This window comes from Terrapene carolina, unplaced genomic scaffold, assembly GCF_002925995.2.
Source record: "Terrapene carolina triunguis isolate 2854851 unplaced genomic scaffold, T_m_triunguis-2.0 Scaffold58, whole genome shotgun sequence".
NCBI classification, from domain to species: domain Eukaryota; kingdom Metazoa; phylum Chordata; order Testudines; family Emydidae; genus Terrapene; species Terrapene triunguis.
The window spans coordinates 25532425-25544503 of NW_020664409.1; the positions used below are offsets into that span (position 1 = coordinate 25532425).

The 12079-nt window shown below is 41.3% G+C and overlaps 1 protein-coding gene across 1 annotated transcript in view; it reads right to left on the reverse strand.

The window, feature by feature from the left end:
* The window catches only part of CEP192 (centrosomal protein 192), a 170208-nt gene that overhangs the window by 21468 nt on the left and 136661 nt on the right, over positions 1-12079 (reverse strand). The window contains exons 36-38 of the mRNA XM_029913877.1: positions 10670-10842; positions 10137-10260; positions 2908-3013 (exon numbers count right to left, since the gene is read on the reverse strand). Of these exons, the coding sequence (XP_029769737.1) occupies positions 2908-3013; positions 10137-10260; positions 10670-10842 (403 nt within the window). The remainder of the gene's footprint in view (positions 1-2907; positions 3014-10136; positions 10261-10669; positions 10843-12079) is intronic.

Consider the following 12079-nt stretch of genomic DNA (forward strand, 5'->3'; position numbering starts at 1 on the left):
CAAACAAACAAACAAACAAACAAACAAACAAACAAACAAACAAACAATGCAGCCTTCTGAATATTCTTAAAGTATAGTCTGGTTAGAGGTACTACTGATTACAGTGATATTCTCTACACTTAAAATTAAAATACAGCTGGAAATGGTAATACCTCTAAAATTGGAATGAACTTTAAATGGGGCCACTATAGTAGTAAGTGCTGGTCAAATAACAAAAAGTATTCACTAACTATATTTGAATCTCACAAGTATTAATCTATTATTTATTTGCTTAATCATGTTTGGCAGGTCAAACACCACAAAATAGTGTTTAAGCAAATTAACAGATTTCCATACAGTTAAAGTTAGTTGAATGGACAAATACAATTTGACCAAACCCTATTTGCTACATCCATTGGTTCTGTTATACCTTTCCTGTCTTCACCCCAGTTTTTTCTACAATAAAGCATGGTACATCTTGAGCTGATTTCTGCAGTACCCATTTCCTCACTTCCTCATCTTACCCCATATTCTTGACCTTTCTCCTCTTCCCAAAATGTCTCTAAAATTGTACTTTTTTCTTGCCCATCCTCAGCCATGCACCCAAAATACTGATTTGGAAATTTTACTAGAAACTGAATAGCTGGAGGACTAGGCTTATTAGCTACAGAGAGCTATAAAAGATGGGATACCTCGCCATTGAGAGGCAGTGTCCAAAGCAAGCAGCCAACATCCAACCCACCTCCAGCTGCTACAATTCCTATCAGCCTCCACGTAGTAGGGGAAGAATCTGAAGCTCTGCCCATCTATCTAGCCATCTCTGGCAGCTGGAAGGGAGAAGAGCCCACTGGCTGCTGCAAGGTGAAGTTTCTGCTACTACTCTTTCCACAGCCTTCATTTTTGAGTCTCCTTCTGCAACAAACCATTCCAGTGCTTGTCTCTGCTGTACTTCTAGCTTTCCCATGATAAAATTTAACTGATTCTTTCAGGTTTTACTGCTGACTACAGGGATCTGAAAGACAGCAGTGAAATCTGACAAAGCTCTCCTGCAGCTTGTAAAAACTCTAAGTCACTGGAGCGGCGTGTCTGCAGATTTTAAGGAGACAGCACTGCATCAGTTTAATCTTAGTAACTTTACCTTGCCTCTTTGGACAAATACATTATAAAAGGTCCTACATTATATTGGGCAGTGAGATGGTAGTCAAATTTGTATTTCACAAACTTTTATTCAGAATCTGAGGTACAGGTTGAAATTTCTATAATTCAATTCAATTAGTATATGATTTCTTATAGAAGTGACTTCCCAAGAAAGAAGTACACCTCTACTTCGATATAATGCTGTCCTTGGGAGCCAAAAAAATCTTACCGCGTTATAGGTGAAACCGTGTTATATTGAACTTGCTTTGATCCACTGGAGTGCACAGCCCCCCCCCCCCGCAGCACTACTTTAATCACCTTATATCCAAATTCGTGTTATATCCGGTCGCATTATATTGGGGTAGAGGTGTAGTATTTTAACTCTGTGTTGTATATTTTAGTTTAGTCCCAAATGGCAGCCAAAGCACTTGATGGGCACCCACAGAGGTTGAATTTTTTTGGGAAGTATAAAATGATCAGCTAGCCCTAGCTCATGACTAAGCTTTTAGAAACATCCAAAATCTTTGATTACTTTTGTTAGCTAAAGGTGGTAATACCTAAAGAGACTGGTTCATTTTATGAGTGATAGAGTTTTAATTATCATATAAAAGATATGTCTATGGAAATATTGTCATATACAGTATATTAATTGTAACATTACAATTTAAGAAATCCAATCAGAATTTTAAATGGGTTGAGTTCATATCTGTTATACACCAAACTCTGCATTGTAAACACTAAACAGCAAACTCCTATCATATTGCAGAATACTTTCCCACAGGAAGAATAACCCCCATCACTTGGTACTGTTGAACAAGTTGGGAAAACGCTAAAAAGACCACCACACAGGGAACCATCCTATATTTGGCAGGAGGATGAACTGGATAATGCAAGAGGACTTTTGCCTTCCCTAATTAATATTAGTGCATGAAGTTTTCTTATGTGTTGTTTCATATTTATATAAAATATTCCAGGAATCTCTCAAGCCAATTCAACTGTGTAGTATTGACTGATGTCAATATCTTTGATTGAGATTCGCAAGAGACCTTGTACCTTTTAAATACACTAAATCAATGGAATGCAAACTTTGCTCCCTTAGTAATATTTCTGCATTTAAATTCCTTAATTCAAAACAGATATTGCCAGAAAAAAAATTTACTTGGATAGAAGCAGGTAGACAGAAAAAGAAGGGAAAAGACTGGTGTTTGTATACTCCTTGCCACAGACCTAGTCTATTGCTTTTTACAGTTCTGCAGACTCCAGAAAGCTAGATACATTTTGCTGAATCAGGCCCAAAACAAGCAAGTGCTCACCACCCTTGTCTAGTAACAAACTACTATAGTTCTTCACATTTTAGTATCTCATACTTACTGAGATACTAAATTAAAGTACGAAGTGTAAGTGCTTAACAGGTGTGTGGCAATTGTAGATATAACTCAGTCAATTTAAGGAGCCCACCATTCTTCTTCAAAGACTGACAACCCCTATCAAACCAAGAACCTTTGGATCCCAAAACAACAGCTTTAACCTATTCAATTAAATGAAATATTCCCCATTAAGTGTCTGTAACCTATCTTTACATTTAAATAAACCCCTACTTGAATGGTTTTATCCCCAGTGGGTTTTAATATTATCTTTACAGGCTTACAGAACAGACTTTCATGGGAAAAGTAAGTTTAGTAGAATGGTAAAGTAATGAATTAGTGTCCCAAAATTAAACTGACTTTTAGCAGTACGGTAACCAACAATTATCTTAAGACTTCATGGAAACTTTAAGAAAACCACTTTTACCTTTTGTCCATTGTCACAATGTATATAAATTAGACCACTCCAAGGAAATACTGAAGACTTTGTGGCAAGTGATGGATTAGGACTCACAAGAATTAAGATACTGGTCCTAAACAAAAAAGGCAGTAAAAACTATAGTATCTACATACAAAACTGAAAATCTATACGGTTAATTCTCTTTGCACATCATAACTCATGACATATAAAAATCATTGAACACTGTAAGAGCGAACGTTAGATATACGACTTTAAAATTCTAGATCTTAATGCAGTGGGTAAACGTAATTCCTAGTATTAATTTTATATCCTATGTATTACTGCAATTTATGGTCCCTGTAGGTTTCAAAACCTTGATAGTAACTGCATATATGTACACTACACTTAAATGTAAGTGCCAATGGTTGTAAAAGTTGTCCTCGTCTGCCTTGGAGAAAGCAGGAAGCTGGCTATATGTTCCAGAACCCCTAGAAAAGATAGTTTTGTTGTGTTCATTGAAAATAGGACTTAAGGACTCGTGGGCTCTAGTTTGTACTGTTGGGGCAACGTGACTTGGGTAAGGAATATTTAAGGCACCCTTTAAACCAGTCAACATAAAAGCCAGCTTTCCTCCTCTTTTCCTTGCAGTTGCCACTGATTTTGGTGAAAATAAAAGCATTCCAATTGCACTGAAGGTTCCCACCAATCATAATGCAGAGCCAGAGGGATGCCTTGAAGTCTATTGAGGACTTCATGGTCTCAGAAGAACACAAAGTTTGGCTAGAGAGAGCACACTAATCAGAGAGCAAACTAATACTCTGATTTAACTTCCTATGCTATGAACATGGGTACGAAGGAAGTACACTGGAATTAAAAAGATCTTGTTACAAAGCTGCAGGAAGTTAGGAGCACCGATATGTCAGAAGTGCTCACTTTTTCAATTCTTTTGAGTCTTGACCTCTTCTTTGAAAGACTCCACCTCATCAGATGCACCAGAACTCTGTACTACTGACAAAGTGCTGAGGCTTCAAGTGCATCTGGAATCTGAGGAACCTTTCTACTTTGAGCATGAGTGTATCAGGCATTTTGGAGGTGAAATTACACGGGGAATTCTGGGTTTGCTCCAATGCTTGCAGTGCTGACAGAGTCTTGGGACTCAATAGCCACGGTGAAATCAGGCCATTACTTTTAGAGTTTACCCTTTGACGCACTCCAGGCTGGTCTTGATTTGGACTTATGGAAATCTTTCTAGAATGTCTCAAGGGGGACGTTGGAGGCAGTCTCACATATCTTAAGTGTTCAGGAGACATTTGCAGGTAGCCACCCCCCGCATTTGGTGGCTGACTCCCAGGAGAATGAAACAGCAGACAATTTCAAGCCATGTCAATGCAGCAGAACAGAATTAAATGGATGCGCATGAGTGGCTGATCTTCCTTCCTCCCAAGATGCTGAAGAAATTGATAACATTTTGTAATACAGAAATATCATACGCACCCGAATACAAGACCCAAGCAAATGCCAAAATGAGAGAATTACTTGTGGTTGTTTTACAAATATCCTGCATCAGACGTATGACCTTGGAGCTACTTCCCTGCCAGAATACAAACAAACAATGAGAAATACAATCTGTCTTGGGGACAGATTTTGTTGGTATTAAGCTAACAGCTGGGTGGACAGTCTAAAGTCTGTAACTGGTTTGGGTCTAGTGATCTTTAACATCTGGTTTGTAGAGCAAGCCTTTGTTGGGATAAGAATGGAACTAAGAAAAAAATTGGCAGGATGGTTCATTTTGAGACGACCCCAAGCCCTACCCACAGGAATTAATTTGGGATGAATCTCTAGCAGTGCGTCATGTTTGAAGAAGTTAGTATAGAAACAAATCAGTCATGTGAGTCTGAAAGTTAAAACTAAAGTCTGCCACAATTTGATCTTATGTGAGAAACTTCAACTCAAAGGTACTTCACTTCTCAACTCCTTTTCGTGTTTACAGGAAGTTGGAGGTGCCCGTGATTCTTTGTCACTCCCAGTTGATGGCATGGGTTCCAGTCCTTTTCTTTTCAAACTTCTCTTGACAGAGTCTTTCCATCATATCCTCAGTCTTCCACATCCTTTCTTGCTGGTCATTCTTTTCCCATTCTTATCATGTCACACCCAGCTCAAACATGCTCTTCTCCAGCCTATCACTGAAAGTTCCAAGTTCATCTTTTCCCTAATTTCTTCCATGTACACAGTCTACCCGCTGGTTGCCTCCCACTAACATCAGTATATTATTTTCTACTACCTGTATCTTTTAATCTATCTCTGTAAGATGAAGAAGTTACTCACCTTATGCAGAAACGATGGTTCAGAGGGTACGTCTACACTTACCGGAGGGTCCGGCGGCAGGCAATCGATGTTCTGGGATCGATTTATCGTGTCTGGTTTAGACGTGATAAATCGATCCCAGATCGATCCCGGAAGTGCTCGTCGTCGACGCCGGTACTCCAGCTCGCTGAGAGGAGTACGCGGCATCGACGGGGGAGCCTTCCTGCCGCGTCTGGACCCGCGGTAAGTTCGGACTAAGGTACTTCGAATTCAGCTATGTTATTAACGTAGCTGAATTTGCGTACCTTAGTCCGAAGTGGGGGGTAGTGTGGACCAGGCCTTAGAGATGTTTCCCCTATGGTTGCTCCACTGTAGGAGTGCTTGTGCCCCTGCGCTGCAGATTGAAGATCTTCAGTAGCAGTGTCTGCTAGGCCCACAGATGTGCTGCCTCCTCTCGTGCCCTGCCACAAGGCTAGCCTGCGCATACAGGCTAACCCCCCTCAGTTCCTTCTCTATCGCAGAGCCATTGACAAGAACTCTACTTCAGTAGAGCGGCGCAACCATAGAGGGACACATCTCGAAAAACCATGGTTATTGCACAAGGTGAGTAACTTCTTCATCTTACAGAGATAGATTAAAAGATACAGGTAGTAGAAAATAATATACTGATGTTAAGTATCCCTATGGGCTCTCCACAGTAGGCAACTCTTGAACAGTATGCCCACCGGAGGGCTGGGACTTTGGAGTCAGGTCAGTTACAGATGACAGTACTGTGGAGCCAAAGATGGCATTGGAGGCGGAGTCCCCAGTGATCGCACACTGTTCTGCAAAGGTGTGGTCTGATGCCCATGTCGCTGCTCTACAGATTTCTGAGATAGAGACATTCTTGAAGAAGGCAACATATCAAGAGATCGACCTCGTGGAGTGTGTGTGAATACTATCTGGAGGGGTCATGTTGTGAACCTGATAACATTGTCTAATGCAGTTTGAGACCCATTTGGAGAGCCTCTGGGGTGATGTTGCTTAGCCCTTTGATCTTTCCGCAACAAAAAGGAAAAGCTTAGGTGACTTCCGGAAAGCCTTCATCTATCCAGGTAAAAGGCTAGGGCTCTCCTGACATCTACTGTGTGTAATATAGCCTCCCTGTTGTCAAGGTAAGGCTTTGGGTAGAAGATTGGAAGGTGAATCAACTGGTTCATGTGGAACGGGGAGGTTACCTTAGGGATGCATTTTGGATGTGGCCTGAGTGTACCTTTGTCCCTAAAGAACTGTGGGACGTGGGGGTGGGAGGGAATGTGCCATCAGAGCCGCTATTTCTCCTATTCTCCTTGCCGAGGTGATTGCTATCAGGAAGGCCATTTTCATTGAGATGTATGTAAGTGAACATGTGGCCATGGGTTTGAAGGGAGGCCTAGTCAGTCTTTTTAATACCAGGTTTAGGTCCCATGTGGGAGAAGGAAATCGAGGTTGTGGCAAAGGTTTACTATACCCTTGAGGAACCTATTAGTGGTTGGGTGTGACAGTACTGAGTATCCCTCTACCGGTTGGTGGAAGGCTGCTATAGCTGGTAGGTGGACTCAGAGAGCCCCAATCTTTTTATGGTCAGTGAATAATCTAAGATATGTGGAAGAGTTGCAGATGTCAGGGAGATTTGTTGGGAAGTATACCACGTCCGAAACCTGGACCATTTTTGCAGGTAAGTATGTCATGTTGAGGACTTTCTACTGCGTAGTAACACCTCTTGTACCTCCTTCAAACAGGAGCTTTCTAGATGTTGGAAACTAAGAAGGAGCCACGCTTTGAGGTAGAGAATCCTCAGGCTGGGATGTAGAGTACGTCATTTGTTCTGCAAGAGGAGGTACGGAGTGGCTTGGAGAGGGATTGGCAGGCATGTCCTGAGCTGTGAGAGGTAAGGGTACATGACGTACCCCATCTCTTTTTACTTTCAGCAGGACTTCAACAGTAGGGGAAATGGAGGAAAGGCATAGAGAAGGTTTCCGTCCCAGTGGAGAAGAGAGCATCTCCCAGGCAGTGTTGTCCTATCTCTGCTCTGGAGCAGTAGGGTGGACATTTCTTGTTCAGGTAAGTGGCAAACAGGTCTGTGTTCGGCGTCCCCTACCACCTGAATAGATAGTGTAGTACTACTGGGTCTAGCTCCCACTCATGTTCATGTTGGAATCTGCAACTGAGACTGTCTGCTATTGAATTTTTTGTGCCCGGGAGGTAGGCTGTTGACAGCATAAGGTCATGGGAGATACACCAGTTCCATAGTCTCATCACCTCCACACAGAGGGAGGGGCGACCTGACTCCCCCTTGTTGATTTATGTAGTACATACAGGCTAGGTTGTCTGTTAGGACTTTTGTGTGCGATCCTTTGGCCAATGGGAGGAAGTGAGTGAGGGCATTCCTGACGCTCTCAGCTTCAGGAGATTGACGTGAAGAGATACCTCTGGGTGACCACTTGCCTTGTATCATGAGGTTGTTTAGTTGTCCACTCCACCCTATCAGAGAAGCAACAACAGGGAAGTTTGGGAGAAGGGGATCCCCTTGCAAACACTGGCTGGGTCTTTCCACCAATCTAAGGAGTTCTTGATTCTGGTGGGTAGTGACAGGGGTTTGTCTAGTCTGTCCCTCTTTGGTCTATTAACTGAGCTGAACCACATCTGGAGGCATCACATGTGAAGCCTGGCATGTGGTATTATTGTTGTGCTTCCTGCCATATGCCCCAAGAGTTGGAGGCACTGTCTGGTTGATATTTGCAGGCTACTTTGAACGGTCTCTATGAGTGTGGCCATGGAGAGAAATCTGTGTTGAGGTAGGAGAGCTCTGGCCTGTAACGAGTCGAGGTCGGCCCCTATGAATTCCAGGTTTTGCACTGGAATGAGGGTTGATTTTTAGGCGTTGATCTGTAAGCCCAAGTCAGTAAACAAGCACATTGCAGCTTTGATGACTCGGTGAATCTCTTGGAGAGACCAAGCTCTGAGGAGGCAATCGTCCAGATAAGGGTAAATCATGATCCCCTGGGAGCATAAGTGTGTGTCCATTACTGAGAGAACCTTGAAAATACTCTAGGGGCAACGATAGCCCTAAGGGGAATACTGGTAGTTGTCTTGTTCCAGAGTGAATCTGAGAAATCGTCTGAGAGTCGGTAGGAATGAGACATGAAAGGTGTCTTGAAGGTTGAAGGATGAAAACCAGTCTCCCTATTCAAATGCTGGAACAATTGTTGCTAGTGACCATCTTGAATTTTTGAGCTTCGACAAACTTGAGAGCTCTGAGGTCTAGTATGGGTCTCCAACCTCCTTTCCTCTTGGGTATTAGGAAACAGCAAGTAGAACCCTTTGCACCATAGATGTTGAGGTACTGGTTCTATAGCTCCTTAACTGAAGGAGACTACCTACCTCTTGCCATAGTAAACTTTTGTGAGAAGGGTCCCTGAAGAGGGACGGGGAAGGTTGTTATGGAGGGGACAGAGGTAAAATGGATACATTGCGAATGATTGCTAGGACCCATTGGTCCGATGTTATGCTTTCCCAGGTGCTGCGGAATTCTGCCATAGAATTATACTGGCTGGTGGCCAAATGGGTGGATGGCGGTGGTTGGCTGTAGCAAATGGGGGGAGTGGTCTATCAATATCTCAACCAACACATCAAAATTAGTGTTTGAATGTGGACGGCTGGGATGAGGAAGGTTGCAGGCCAGATAGTTTATGCCTCAGAAATTTATTATTCTTCCCCCGTGGGTCATAGTAGCATTGAGCTAGATATTGGGAGGTGGGTGGTTTGTGCTGGGGCTGCGGACTAAACTTCCTCTTTTGTCCCAGTGTATAGATGCCAAGAGAACAGAGAGTGGCTTGAGACTCTTTCAGCATGTGAAGAGAGGCATCAGTCTTTTCACAAAGAGTTTAGTGCTTTCAAAGGGAAGGTCTTTGGTGGTTGACTGTACCTCCCTTCAGGAAGCCCAAGAAATGGAACCATGATGCACGTCGCATCACCACCACTGGAGATGGACCTGGCTGCTGTGTCGAGGGCAGACTGTAGTGTTATTTTGCTACTAGCTGTCCCTCCTGAACAATGGCCTTGAATTGATCGCAATGTGATTCAGGTGGCTTCTCAATAAAATCGCTCAGTTTCAAATAGTTTATGTAGTCATATTTAGCCATCAGGACTTGGTAGTTGGCAATCTGAAACTAAAGTGTGGCCTTCCTCCTGAAAAGGTCCAAAGGCTTCTAGTCCTTATTGTAGGGAGTGGACCTCATCTGGTGTTGATGGCCGCAGGAATTAACAGCATCCACCATGACGGAGTTGGGTGGGAGGCAGGAGACGATGATCAGTCTCCCATGCTGGGACGTAATATTTTTTGTCATCCACTTGCATTTAGGTATCACCAATGCTGCGATTTGCCAAGTGGTTCTAGTTGGGTCCAGAATGGCCTCATTAATGAGTAGCACCCCTCTTTCCCAATCCTATCCAGTAATAAGATCCTCCATAAGAGGCTTTCTACACTGGAAAACTGACCAGCAGAACTATAGCAATATAATATACCAATATATCTATGTTGGTGTAACTTATTGTGTGGACACTTTTCTGGAATAAGTGACATTACTCCAGTATAATTACTCCACACAATTGTACTGGAAATAAAATCACATTTATGCTAGAAGCATGTTCACATGTGGAGTTATACTGGCATAGCTATAGTGGTACGTGCTTAGTGAGAAGTGATACAACTGATCTCAAAGACTTTTAGATAAATCATATCCAATTTTAATTTGCAATTATAATTAATTGTTAAAACACCAAAAATAACAGTAAAATATCTAATATATTAGGACCTATGTGGTGTGTATATTCATGAAAGCTCAAACTTTTCCAGATTCAATGGTCAAAGTAATTTGAACAGCAAGAAAACACCTTTCATAGTAGAAAAAGAACAATGAAAAGAGACTTACTCTGGCTCAATAACTCCATGTTGAGGTGTTATTGTAAGACAATGAGCTGGCCAAGAAAGTTCAAATTTCAATGACCTATTACAATTGTTCATAATTTGTATATGTCCAGTTTCTGCTGTTCCACCTATTGTACAATACAAAAAATTGTTTAGTTCAGCTATAATATTTTACATGAATAAAATTACAGCAGATCAAAAACTGACAGCTCCATTGATTAAGAAGGATGCTGTTTGCTACTTAACATCCCTTTGTCATGTTTCGTACCTTGGTGGTTCTTCTTGCTGGCAATGGAGTGTATTTTAGAAATTAATCAATCTCAGAATCTCTGTTTCAGGACACATTCTGGCAACAGGTATTTTGAAAGCAACTTCAATTGACAAACCAAAACCACAGCTCAAACTATTTGGTGAGGAAATTCAATAGAACTGTAGTAAAGGTATCACCAAAGCCAAACTTAAATACCTCAGTAGGTTAGGAATATTCACTAGTTAGACCAGTTATTTTACGTATCCAAACTTAAAAAAAATACTCACTAATAGAAGGAGATGTCAAAATTAAGTGTTCAGGCTGTACAGCCCATGTCTCTCGAGAAATCAATTTATTCTGAACAGGGTCATCAGTATGTAAAGATAATGGGGGACCTTGAGGTCCTTTAACTGGAAGAACATCCAAAGTTGTGTTGGTATGTGTATCAGTGCTTCCAAGTCTAAAATGAAATCATGAAATAAGAAAGCTTTTAATGCAGACAAAAGTAATTTCTTTATGCAAAGTTAGTTAACCATGGTAACATTTTGTTTTTCTTTTGAGCACTAGTTTGATTTTCTGATTTTAGCATCTGAAACTAATACATATGCTCAGTTTACTAGGGCCTCAATTTCAACTGAAGTTTCCATTAATAGGAAATTATTGAAATTCAGTAGCCATATATAATTGACATAGGACAGTGGGTAGTTTAGTTTACACAAAATTTGAAAAGTAGCAAATGATATTCTTTGAGAAGGCTGCATTTCAGTAACTGGTGAGGGAAAATTACTTGTTGGTAATTTCGAATTTCATAGTAGTCTCCTGACATCTAACCCAGCAACAGCAATTGTTGACAGCATAATAGCTCTTCCTACCAGAAGTAAGTCTACTTTTGAACTTACTGCTTCCCCCCTCCCCCCAGTTTGACGTTTCTGGAGCAAAGTATTAGATAATGAGGTCACAACTCTAAGCAACACTCTGACGGAAGGTAGGAGAGAGAGAGAGAGGATAGAAGAGGATAACTACAAACAAATGCTACTTACAAGTAATTTTCCCTTGATGTATCTTACTTCCCACCCAGAAACAATTTCTGATAGCAGAAGTCGAAAGCATCGAGCCAGATGAGTTGGGCTTACTTCACAGTTGTGCTTGGAGCATGGTCAACAAACATCAGCAGAGAAGTTTACAAAAAAAAATATCTAGTTGGCATTGCCAGATGAAGATGTCAGGAAGTAATTAGGTGACTACCGTACAAATTTCTAAAAAGAGATACTTCAACCCTTTGATCCTAGAAAATTGTCATGCCTATTACAAAAAGGTATAACAATTTTGGATGCAGCTGATTAGCTTGCTTTCGAATGTAGTTTTTAAACCACACAGTCATTTTGGATTTGACGGTCATCTGTCCCTTCTTATGATCTTTAAAAAAAACATAACTCTTCTAAATCTTTCTGTGAGATAGTTTGCTTGACTCCCAAAAAGATTCCTTCTCTGATACAACAAAAGATGGTAACACTGGAGATAAAACAGGCTAGTTAACACAAAACTCCAAACTCATCTTTGATTCCTTTTTTAATTTAATCCAAAGAATGGCCTAGACCAGGGGAAAAATGAGAAATAGCAATAAGCGAATTCTCCCACTATGTAGGGAATTATTAACAGAGTGCAACTCTACTAGGTCCCAGACTCTATAATATATC